Source organism: Diaphorina citri, unplaced genomic scaffold, assembly GCF_000475195.1.
Source record: "Diaphorina citri unplaced genomic scaffold, Diaci psyllid genome assembly version 1.1 scaffold2365, whole genome shotgun sequence".
NCBI classification, from domain to species: Eukaryota; Metazoa; Arthropoda; class Insecta; order Hemiptera; family Psyllidae; genus Diaphorina; species Diaphorina citri.
This window is the reverse complement of record NW_007379789.1, coordinates 15107-27909: the sequence shown is the minus strand read 5'-3', so window position 1 is coordinate 27909 and position 12803 is coordinate 15107. Positions and strand designations below refer to the sequence as shown.

Below are 12803 nucleotides of genomic sequence, written 5' to 3'. Positions count from 1 at the left end.
TATTATTATTATCTCTGTACCTCATATCACCAAAAGTATATGGAAAAGTATCTTACAAGTGCAATAGCCAATGGAAAAGCAGAATTTTGAATTTGGACGAATCATATCGAAATATGCAGTTTCTTTGTGTTATTATTTTATTATATCACAACTAGATCGAAATATGGAATTGTAAATATTATACTTTTCCATACTTTGGTGTTATAGGGCACTGGTATTTTTATACTTTTTGGCATTTGATAAGTCTGCAAATCTCCGGTTATCTTCTTCTTTATTACTATCAGGTAGACCTGATCAGGTCCGCCTGTCAGGTCTACCTGATAGTGAGTGGCTGGCCTAATGATTTCAAGGAGAACTAACCTAAAGATTTGGCTTACCTGGAAGAGGCAGCGAAGAAGCTGGTAACTTGATATCCGAAGCTAGCATAGTATGCATGTTCCATAATAGCCATCAACTGAACCGCGTTATAACCTAGAAGGAGAAACAAGCAGGTGATTTAAAAGAGGTCGAACCCAATGCCTTCGAGTTGAGAGGCAGTGCTGTTAATCACTCGGGCATTGAGTCACATGATACTCAGACATATAGATAGTACAATAGGAAAGTTACCCTTGCATGAAATCTAACTTTTTTCAAGGGTTTATGTATAAAAAACTGCTGAGGTCTTATCGTCCCGAAAGCGAAGAGAGAAGGAAGACAGGATAGGAGAAAGCCAGCCGTTCCGAGTACGAACATTATCCCATCAGGATTGGAATAAAACTGCCCAGGGCGAGGGGCGAGCTATCAGGGAGACCTGATAGTTTGTGTGCTCAGCATCAGGTAATCAGGTAGACCTGACAGACGGAAATTTTCAGCCGATACTTGTCAGGTATACCTGATGGTGAGTGGCTGGCCTTATACCTTAAATACTACCCACCTTGTTTAACAATCCTAGGTATCACCACGCGTACAAAGTCCTCATAAGATGCACACTTCTGTTCCTGCGTACATATTCCTACGTGTGATTCATATATCTTGAGGTTGTCTGGTTTCTTCGGCTTACTAGAGGTCCACTTGTGTTTATCCTGGGGTTTTGGATTCCAGATACGCTGCTCATAGGCGTGACCTACTACTGGGGGCTCCGTCACGTATGTAGCCCATGGGGAGAGTCTGAGAATAGAATAGAATAGAACGGAATAGAATAGAATAGAATAGAATAGAATGAAATACAGAGTATCTCAGACGGTCTGACAGACCTAGGTCTCTAGATTTTTCCGACACTCATGCTCAAACCGTAAGGTGGTCTAAGCGTGAGTGATGTCTGGCCTAAGAAAGACTGTGGACTGTGGTATACATACATATGTTTGAAGTAAATCTCATAACCAGGGTTGACGTGGGACGTAAGACGAGTTAAGATTTAAAATCCGCCATGTTATTTCTCTCATATTATAAGGGAAGAACCAAGGGTAAGTCTGGCTGAGGGACTATAAACAGAGAGTAGATCAGCGTCTAGCTAGGGGACTATAAACAGGGAGTAGACTAGTCCAAATTTCCTCACGCTATATAGCGAATAGCGAAGGTTGAGTGCGAAGGGCATCCCACTCGGAAAATTTTGTTTAGCCAAAACCAGTTTGCCTCAAAACGATCACTCTAAAGTTGATTGAGAGGCCGACGACAAACGCCGACCCAATCTGAACATGGGAAAAGGCGAAGAAGAAGAAGAAGAGAAGGGGAAGCACCAAGGGTAATCTCACATAACTCACCTATCCAGTAAATGTCCATGTTGGTTTCTCACCACCAGTTTGACCTGGGAGAGATGAGTTAGCTTACAACTACCATCGGGGTTGGGTGGAAGAACTAACTCCTTAGAATGGTTTTTATAAAAATGTCTTTTCAGATTATCATGTGATATACATAATAAATAACAAAAGTATGAAATGTTTTTTAAAAAATTGTTTATAACAATTGGTTTATTAAACAAAAATAATATCAAAATAAAAAAAAAGAAGGTTGGAGGGAGCTTGACGCAGAAGGAGGTTGGACGGAGCTTGACGCACCAGAAAGAGGTGGAACGGAGCTTGACGCAGCAGAAGGAGGTGGGACGGAGCTTGACGCAGCAGAAGGAAGTAGAACGGAGCTTGAAGCAGCAGAAGGAGGTGGGACAGAGCTTGACGCAGCAGAAGGAGGTGGAACGGAGCTTGACGCAGCAGAAGGAGGTGGGACGGAGCTTGACGCAGCAGAAGGAGGTAGAACGGAGCTTGAAGCAGCAGAAGGAGGTGGGACGGAGCTTGACGCAGCAGAAGGAGGTAGAACGGAGCTTGACGCAGCAGAAGGAGGTGGGACTGAGCTTGACGCAGCAGAAGAAGGTGGAACGGAGCTTGAAGCAGCAGAAGGAGGTGGACTGAGCTTGACGCAGCAGAAGGAGGTAGGACGGAGCTTGACGCAGCAGAAGGAGGTGGGACTGAGCTTGACGCAGCAGAAGAAGGTGGAACGGAGCTTGAAGCACTGAGGAGGTGGGACGGAGCTTGACGCAGCAGAAGGAGGTAGGACGGAGCTTGACGCAGCAGAAGGAGGTGGGACAGAGCTTGACGCAGCAGAAGGAGGTGGAACGGAGCTTGACGCACTGGAAGATGATGGGGTGGACCTTGATGAGGTGGAACGGGGAGGTGGAACAGGGTTTATCGCAGCTGCATTCTGAACTTTCTTCAAAATTGAAAATAAAGTGCTGCAAGACATCATGTGGGCTCGGGCCGATTCTCGAATACTTATGGATTTTGACAAAACATCAAGTAAAAAAAAGGGTTAAAAAGTTCATGATGGAAGACTCAGTAACTTTGTGAAGTTCTTTGTTATAATATCTCTGTTTATACACTGATGATGCCCAGTGGGCGAAACATGTCTGTTTTTCTTAAATAAAATTTATCGCAGCTGCATTCTGAACTTTCTTCAAAATTGAAAATAAAGTGCTGCAAGGCATCATGTGGGCTCGGGCCGATTCTCGAATACTTATGGATTTTGACAAAACATCAAGTAAAAAAAAGGGTTAAAAAGTTATTTAAAATGGGTCAACATAAGTTAGGTAGGTATACCTACATAAAACAGACCTGATTATCAAAATTTTATATTAAATTAACTATAGATATAGGACAAAGTAGGTACAAACTCCGATGATTGAAATTTCTAAACACCTAATTTAGTACTTGGGGCCTGTACGGACGCCGTCTGAACAGGCCCCGAGTCCAGTGTCCGAACTGGCCCCATTCCGACACTTTACACAAAAAATATTTTCATAAAAAAACCAACACGAAAACAAATGATTTAAATACGTAAAAACACTGCTAACACTTCAGGGTATTACAGAAACTTATTAAAATAATTCAATATATTACAGAAAAAAATTAATGAGATAAAATGTAAGAATTAAAAAAATTACTTACGAGGTCAAAAAAACAATTTCTGGTGCTCCTACTCCAGCCCCTTCCCCTAGCTCTGTAGAAAGCACATTGAGCAGTCGGTCTTGATTTTTCTTTCTTCCTATAGGTACGAGTTTCGGCAAGATCGAACATAACGTAGCTGAGTTATTCGCCCTGTCTGAACAAGCCCCACGTCCGAACACACCCCGGTCTCCCCTACCTTCTGTTTTATCTGAGTAGTTGAGTACCTACTTTTTAGAAAAGCAAAAGTTCGTCTCAGGTGGGAATCGAACCCGCGACCTAGCACTTACAAGGCGGACGCGCTACTCTTCAAGCTAACAATCAGGCTAACTAATCTTCAACTTCAAACACTAAAAAGTGCCAGCCTATTAGTTAGCTTCCCTACACGACGCTCTTCCGATCTAATACCTCTCAAATTGATTATCCCTTTTATCTCTAACCTATTTAGCTTGGTTTGTAGAGCGTCTGCCTTGTAAGCGCTAGGCTGCGGGTTCGATTCCCACCCAAGGCGATTTTATCCTGCACTGATAATGTTGGTTCTCGGAACGGCTGCCTTTCTCCTATCCCGTCTTCCTTCTCTCTTCGATTTCGGGACGATAAGACCATAGCAGTTACAGTTCCCTCTATCAACACTAAAAGTCTAAAATATGTGACTTTGCTCTCATAAGAACTAGGTATTTATGTCTTAAAGCAATCAAACAAATTAAAAAGTCGTCGCTGTGATGTTCGTTCCCGGAACGGCTGGCTTTCTCCTATCCTGTCTTCCTTCTCTCTTCGATTTTGGGACGATAAGACCATAGCAGTTAAAGTTCCCTCAATCAAACCTCTTAAAAAAAAAAAACTAAACGTCTAAAATATAGTTGCTCTCATAAGAACTAGGTATTTATGTCTTAAAGCAATCAAACAAATTAAAAAGTCGTCGCTGCAAATGACTCAACGATTAGCAACCTAACACCAAAGTCGTAAACAAAAATCACTTTGAAAATTACTTTGGGGGGGGGGTGTTCATGTGATTGTGTAAAATATTCAGACAAGGGGATCACTCCTTGGTTATTCCTCGGGATTTCTATTAGATAGAGTAGGAAAACGTGTTCTGAATTTTGAACAGAGGGGCTGGCAGAAAAATTTGAATAATATTCCTGGTTATTTTGTTATTATTTATTGTTATTTTATGACGAAGTTTATGTTTAGAGATTTTCTACTTTTTTAGGGACTCTGGGATAATGGGTCATTTCTTAACAATAATATACTTACCTACCGACGAGACGTATACATTTTTTTGTGATTTGAGCAGAATCTACCTTTTGATGGTAGATTTTTGAGCAGAATCTACCTTTCGATGGTAGATTTTTGAGCAGAATCTACCTTTTGATGAACATCAAGCATTTTGCATTGTATTTTCATAAATGCTTATCATTCACTGTTATCATTGATTTTCTTACACCTCCAAAAATCTCATTGAAGAACAAAATTAGTGGAGATATCAAAATTACCTACTTGATGTAAACTTATAATATGTGCACGTACTCAATTAGTGAATTACTCCATTAAAGATTCGGTCGCTTTGTGAAGGTCAATTCAAACTAAATATACCTATCTACATCATAGGTACATTGACAAAAGTGAAGTCCCAAAAAAATTAGTGGAGATGTCAAACTTTTTTGTTAAAATTGGTGGAGATGTCAAAATTACTTTTTTGTTAAAATTGGTGGAGATGTCAAAATTACTTTTTTGTTAAAATTGGTGGAGATGTCAAAATTACTTTTTTGTTAAAATTGGTGGAGATGTCAAAATTACTTTTTTGTTAAAATTGGTGGAGATGTCAAAATTACTTTTTTGTTAAAATTGGTGGAGATGTCAAAATTACTTTTTTGTTAAAATTGGTGGAGATGTCAAAATTACTTTTTTGTTAAAATTGGTGGAGATGTCAAAATTACTTTTTTGTTAAAATTGGTGGAGATGTCAAAATTACTTTTTTGTTAAAATTGGTGGAGATGTCAAAATTACTTTTTTGTTAAAATTGGTGGAGATGTCAAAATTACTTTTTTGTTAAAATTGGTGGAGATGTCAAAATTACTTTTTTGTTAAAATTGGTGGAGATGTCAAAATTACTTTTTTGTTAAAATTGGTGGAGATGTCAAAATTACTTTTTTGTTAAAATTGGTGGAGATGTCAAAATTACTTTTTTGTTAAAATTGGTGGAGATGTCAAAATTACTTTTTTGTTAAAATTGGTGGAGATGTCAAAATTACTTTTTTGTTAAAATTGGTGGAGATGTCAAAATTACTTTTTTGTTAAAATTGGTGGAGATGTCAAAATTACTTTTTTGTTAAAATTGGTGGAGATGTCAAAATTACTTTTTTGTTAAAATTGGTGGAGATGTCAAAATTACTTTTTTGTTAAAATTGGTGGAGATGTCAAAATTACTTTTTTGTTAAAATTGGTGGAGATGTCAAAATTACTTTTTTGTTAAAATTGGTGGAGATGTCAAAATTACTTTTTTGTTAAAATTGGTGGAGATGTCAAAATTACTTTTTTGTTAAAATTGGTGGAGATGTCAAAATTACTTTTTTGTTAAAATTGGTGGAGATGTCAAAATTACTTTTTTGTTAAAATTGGTGGAGATGTCAAAATTACTTTTTTGTTAAAATTGGTGGAGATGTCAAAATTACTTTTTTGTTAAAATTGGTGGAGATGTCAAAATTACTTTTTTGTTAAAATTGGTGGAGATGTCAAAATTACTTTTTTGTTAAAATTGGTGGAGATGTCAAAATTACTTTTTTGTTAAAATTGGTGGAGATGTCAAAATTACTTTTTTGTTAAAATTGGTGGAGATGTCAAAATTACTTTTTTGTTAAAATTGGTGGAGATGTCAAAATTACTTTTTTGTTAAAATTGGTGGAGATGTCAAAATTACTTTTTTGTTAAAATTGGTGGAGATGTCAAAATTACTTTTTTGTTAAAATTGGTGGAGATGTCAAAATTACTTTTTTGTTAAAATTGGTGGAGATGTCAAAATTACTTTTTTGTTAAAATTGGTGGAGATGTCAAAATTACTTTTTTGTTAAAATTGGTGGAGATGTCAAAATTACTTTTTTGTTAAAATTGGTGGAGATGTCAAAATTACTTTTTTGTTAAAATTGGTGGAGATGTCAAAATTACTTTTTTGTTAAAATTGGTGGAGATGTCAAAATTACTTTTTTGTTAAAATTGGTGGAGATGTCAAAATTACTTTTTTGTTTGTTTGTTTGTTTGTTACTTGTTTGTTGGTGGAGATGTCAAAATTATTATTATTATTATTATTATTATTATTATTTAAAAATTGGTGGAGATGTCAAAATTACTTAGGTATTTGTAAAAATTGATTCAATCTCGACATTTGTATACCTTCACAATCCAAGAGGGTGCATTTCCCTCAAATAGCGCAAAGTTCCATTTCAGCCAAAACTATACAAGCATTCCACAGGTATACCTACTTTCAAACTTGAAAGTGCTAGTTCGATTCCTGCCCGGGGCGAATTTTATCGGAAACAGGTATGGTTCGTTCTCGGAACAGCTCGGCTGACTTTCTCTAATCTTGTCTTCCTTCCAGCTTCGATTTCGGGACGATAAGACCTTAGCAGTTACAGTTCCCTCTATCAAACCTCGACAAGTATTCCAGGTAAAAAAAAAAGATCGGCGGAACTGTAACTGCTAACTGATAGGAGAAAGTCAGCTGTTCCGAGATCGAACATTATCTGTTTAGGATGAATCCGCCTCGGGCGTGAATCGAACCCGCGACCTAGCGCTTACAAGGCAGTATACCTTCCAAGCTAACTTCAATTCAATTCAATTTATTTTTATTATACATAATATAACATTAAAAATACAACATTTCAATGAACTCTATAGTGGCCAGGTATGATGGCTTAATGGCCCAGGTATTTTCAAACAACTTACCTCTGGAGTCAGAACGTAGGTTGGATCGTTCAAGTTCTCGAGAGTTTGGAGTACATAGATCCATTATGGAGTGTCACCACGGTTGATCACAAAGTTATAGTCCAAGCACTAGCCCTAGCCTAGACTGGCCTGTCTGAAAACCAGACTATCCTGTCCCTATTTTCGTTCTAGTGTTGTGTTCACTGTTCGCAGTTAGGTAGTGACCTCCGACTTCAAATTATTTATTTTTACTTTCTATTACCCTTTTTTTTCTGCTTGCTTTTGGATTTGAAAGTTACTCGTAATATATTTTTCGGACACCGAATTACCGGGATTTCATAAAAAATTCAGCATTTCGTATATTCGTAAATAAATATCTTTTGCGAGACAATGTATATGGTCGTTGAGGCGGTCACCCTGATTTTTTATTCTTTAACTTTAAAGTATAGGTACTATATTTACTATAATTATGAAGTTATCTATTTTACCTGTGGGAAACATTTTCTTTTTCTAATTTACGAGGAACAATAATTGAAATAATTTAAAAATTTGCTACATATTATGTGGTTATCGTTATCTAATAATGGACAATAGAATGATAGATATTAGGTATGTACATTATGTACAATACATATCAGGAGTCATAAATCTAATCCAAAATGTTTATATCACAATCCAAAAAGTCCAAGAAACCCGCACTTGATACACAGAAAATGGACTACTTTTTTTTTCTTCTTTTGAAAAAAATCTTTAAAATCGACTTAAATTTTAAAATGGTTATTCATTTTTTAAAATAGGGCTCGTTTAAATAGGTAATAATTCAAAAAGGATTTAGCTTCGCCACAAATCGGATCCTCTTAGATATCGACAGATTTTAAAAATCACTCACTCCCAATAAAAAAAAAATCCCTTTTAGAACGAAAAAACTCCAAAAATCAAACGTCGCGATCCCGCTAAGCACACTGGAAAAGTGATGGGTGCTCCCCTGTAAAGGTCGCGTGAGAGGGGCAGGTCGCACTCAAAAATCGTCGACACCCAAAAAAAAGAAGGAGCCGAGAAAGGAAAATCGAGAGGCAAACAGGAAAAATCCGATAAAACGCACGAATCAGGGAATAAAAAGAAAATGGAATCAGAAAATGAAAAGGGGAATAGAGAATCACAAAATAAAGAGGAAATGAGAAAAGTAAAAACGAGAGAGGATTAAAGTCACACGAGAAAAGTGTTAAAGAAGAAACGAAAACGCAAAATGGAAAATGGGATAATGTCAAAAAAGAAACGGCGAGCAAAGAGGAAAAACGGAAAAGAGCAAAGGGAAAATGAAAGACGTCAGGAACGAATGTAACACGAAAAGGAAACGAATGTGAAAGAGGAGATGGCGGAAAGGGGTAGAAAGCGTGAAAATCAAGCGCAAAGAGAGAGAGCGAGCGAGCGACAAGTAGAAATCGCGAAAACGTCATCGAAAGAGAGAGGAAAGTCAACATGCAGAACGGTATAGGAAGGATATAGGTAAGTGTAGAAGGCGTGAAATAACGAGAGAGAGAGAGAGAGAGAGAGAGAGAGAGAGAGAGAGAGAGAAGAGAGAGAGAGAGAGAGAGAGGGGGGGGGGGGGAGGGGGAGAGGGCCAGGTGAAAGAAAATCGGTGATAATCGGGATTAGGAAAGGGAAAGAAGAAAAACTGGGTGTGTGTTTTAGGAAAATACCAGGAGGGGGATTTTTTTTTTTTTTTTTTTTTTTTTTTTTAAGGAGGAAAAATCAAAATTCTTAGCCTAACCTTATTCTTAGCCTTCTTAATAGTGGTTGGGTGAAAGAGCTCCTTCAGGAGAACCCTAATACCATTAAAAAATAATAATAATTAATAGATAATAATAGGTAGGTACCTAATAATAAAATGAAAAATCTCCTAGTCTGTCCGATAGTCATCAATAGTGAACCTACAAGTGGGTATTGGATAGGTAGGTATATACCTACATTTGAAATTTTGAATTTTACTACGACGCCGACGACGGAAAAGCACAAAAGAGAAAATTCACCTATAACCTTTTGGTATCCTCTTAATGGGATAGTATATGGACTCACAGCATTTCTCTGGAATAAACCTGAGAGAAAATTCACCTATACTCTATGTATAAGTATAAAAAAAAATAATAATAATAAAAATAGCCTTTATTAAGGATTTTTTTTACATAAGTTCAATACTTAATGTTTAAATACATAGAAACAATGTTATTCCTTTTCAGCCTTTTTTTTTTCAACAAGAAACAACAAGAAAAGATACATATTACCCTTTTTGACACTGGTAGGCTGAAGGCCTCTACCTATATAATATTGTTGATGCTTTTCATTTTTGCCGACACCAGATTTTCCTCTCTCTCTCTCTCTCTCTCCCTCCTCTCTCTCCCCTCTCCTGATAGGAAAATTTCCCCTACCCTGATGGCCTGGTCCCTGAAAATCAAAAAAGGAGGGGAAATTTGTTCTCTATAGTCTTATAGAAGAAGAATTTCCCCTACTTTGACTCCTATCCAGGGTGGGAGGGGAGTGGGGTTCCCCTATTCCGAGATCGCAGGCCAGGGGGAGGGTTATGGGGGTTAGATAAACATGAAATTCCATGTCGGGGAGCTAGAAAAAGGGTCCGGAAAAAGAGTTGAAAAGGGGGGCCAGGAAGAGTGTAAAAAGGGCTATGAAAGGGGGCTGCGTAGAGTTAAAAAGGGGGCCACAAAAAGGGGAATTTCTGGATAAAAGGGCGCGGCTTAACTTTTCGCCCTTTGGCGCTGGAGCAGAAGCAACGAGCACAAAAAGGGACGTCGAAAAAGACAGAGGAAAAAGCAAGAGAAAATAGATTATAGAGAGGAGAGAAGGGTATTGCGAAAGAAGAAAGAGGAAAAAGCAAAGAGAAGAAGGAAAGAATAAGAACAGAGAATGAAGAGGAGTTTAGAACTAAATGCCACATGAAAGGAAAAGGAATATGGAAGAGAAAAAGGCAGAATGCAGAATGTGGCAGAGAGTTGAAAGTGAAGGATAAAATACCAATGAGAAAGGTAACGATTGAAATTTAATGAATAACGATTGAAAGTATTACAAAAGATACCTGTAGATAAATAATACCTACCTATAACGATAATTTTCGGCCTTTCCTTCAGTTACCTATTATCTAAACTGTGCAAGACACTTTGTGACCCTTTTTTGGGGATAGAGAAAAATCACACTTGAAAGTAGGTTCAAGAAAAGAAAAATCAACAAACTAGGTGATAAAACAGAAAAAAAATTAAAATAAAAGATAAAATGGGCGGGATATAGAGAGAATAGTATGTACAGTATGTATTGCGAAAGAAGAAAGAGGAAAAAGCAAAGAGAAGAAGGAAAGAATAAGAACAGAGAATGAAGAGGAGTTTAGAACTAAATGCCACGTGAAGAAAGGAAAAGGAATATGGAAGAGAAAAAGGCAGAATGACAGAGATTTGAAAGTAAAGGATAAAATACCAATAAGAAAGGTAACGATTGAAATTCAATGAATAACGATTGAAAATACAAAAGATACCTGTAGATAAATTAAACCTACCTATAACGATAATTTTCGGCCTTTCCTTCAGTTACCTATTATATCTAAACTGTAAAAGACACTTTGTGACCCTTTTGGCGATAGAAAGTACGAGTAGGTTCAAGAAAAGAAAAATCAACAAACTATGACAAAACAGAAAAATAAAAAATTGAAAAAAAAAAATAATAATAATAATAAAAGAAAAAAATGGAATTGGTGGAGATGTCAAAATTACTTTTTTGTTAAAATTGGTGGAGATGTCAAAATTACTTTTTTGTTTGTTTGTTTGTTTGTTTGTTACTTGTTTGTTGGTGGAGATGTCAAAATTCCTTTGTAAAAATTGGTGGAGATGTCAAAATTACTTTTTTGTTAAAATTGGTGGAGATGTCAAAATTACTTTTTTGGGAATATTGTAAAAAAAAAAAAAAAAAACATAATAGGTACGTAACTACGTATGTACATCGTAAGTATCAGGGTAGGTATATACAAGTAAAGATAGGACCGCTAGGGTCACACCTAAAGTAGGTAATACTGGTACCTATGTATGTAAGTGTAGTGTAGGATCACATAACGAAGTTTTTAGTCAAATCAACTTGTTTAAATTTAATTTATTTAGGTAGGTACTTACCTATTCCTTAAAAATTCCTGTCTACAATCAAAATACTGAAGATTTGTGAAGCTTCACAGCAATTCCATATCTAAGTACAACTAATAGAAAGTAAAAAAAATATTTGAATTTAAAAAAATAAGAAATTCTAAAAAGAGCCTATAAAAAGTTAACTAAATAAGTAAATAATAGAATAGTGTCAAAAACGACAAACAACCAAAACAAGCAAAAAAAAGTTTAAAAAAAAAGAGAAAACTTTGTGCAGTGAACATTGAGAGAGGGGGGAACATAAGAAAAAACAGGGTGAGGAAGCAAAAAAGTAGGAGGAGCTTAGCTACCGGAACAAATCCCAAACAACGAATCAAAATGCAAGAGTGAGAGAAATATGAGAGAGGGGGAGTGAGATGGAATATGAAGGGGGTGAGAGAGAGAAGGGAAGGGAAGAGAGAGAGAGAGAGGAGGGGGGAGAGTTAGAATTAGAAGGGAGTGAGAGAGTGAAGAGAGATTATATAAGGGAAGAGAGAGAGAGAGAGAGAGAACAGGGCGAGGAAGCAAAAAAGTAGGAGGAGCTTAGCTACCAGAACAAATCCCAAACAACGAATCAAAACGCAAGAGTGAGAGAAATATGAGAGAGGGGGAGTGAGATGGAATATGAAGGGGGTGAGAGAGAGAGAGGGAAGGGAAGAGAGAGAGGAGGGGGGAGAGTTAGAATTAGAAGGGAGTGAGAGAGTGCAGAGAGATTATATAAGGGAAGAGAGAGAGAGAGGGATTGAAATTGTATGGAGGAAGAAAGAGAGAGATAGTGAGAGTTAAAAGAGATTTAGATAGAGAGAAGGAAAAAGGAGAGAGAGAGGAGGGGGGAGAGTTAGAATTAGAAGGGAGTGAGAGAGTGAAGAGAGATTATATAAGGGAAGAGAGAGAGAGAGAGAGGGTGAAATTGTATTGAGGAAGAAAAAGAGAGATAGTGAGAGTTAAAAGAGATTTAGATAGAGAGGAGGAAAAAGAGAAGAAGAAGAAGAGAGAGGGTTGATCGAGATAAAAAGAGAAGGTTAAAAAGAAGAGGAGAAATGAGAGAGTGATAGAGTAGGATAGAAGAAATTGGGATTGAAAGTAGGGAGGGAGAGTTGTGTAAAAGAGGCAAGGGGGAGTAAAAAGGAGGGAGTGATGAGTAGGAAAAAGGGGGAGAGGAGGCAACTTGGCCTTTTGAAGGTTTGAAGTTCCCCATTGCCATTTGTGCCCTGCCTTTGTGTAGTTCTGCATTGATCAAATGATATTCCTCTCTCTCTCTCTCTCTCTCTCTCTCTCTCTCTCTCTCTCTCTTTCTCTCTCTCTT

At 37.1% G+C, this 12803-nt stretch overlaps 1 protein-coding gene across 1 annotated transcript; it reads right to left on the bottom strand.

Annotated features, from left to right (window-relative positions):
- Positions 1-373: 373 nt before the first annotated feature.
- Positions 374-3237, bottom strand: LOC103518803 (1,4-alpha-glucan-branching enzyme-like). The gene is made up of 4 exons (XM_026830507.1): positions 3184-3237; positions 1740-1840; positions 914-1146; positions 374-471 (listed from the first exon to the last, which is right to left on the bottom strand). The coding sequence occupies exons 1-4, from the start codon at positions 3235-3237 to the stop codon at positions 374-376; spliced, it is 486 nt and encodes a 161-aa protein (XP_026686308.1).
- Positions 3238-12803: the final 9566 nt, after the last annotated feature.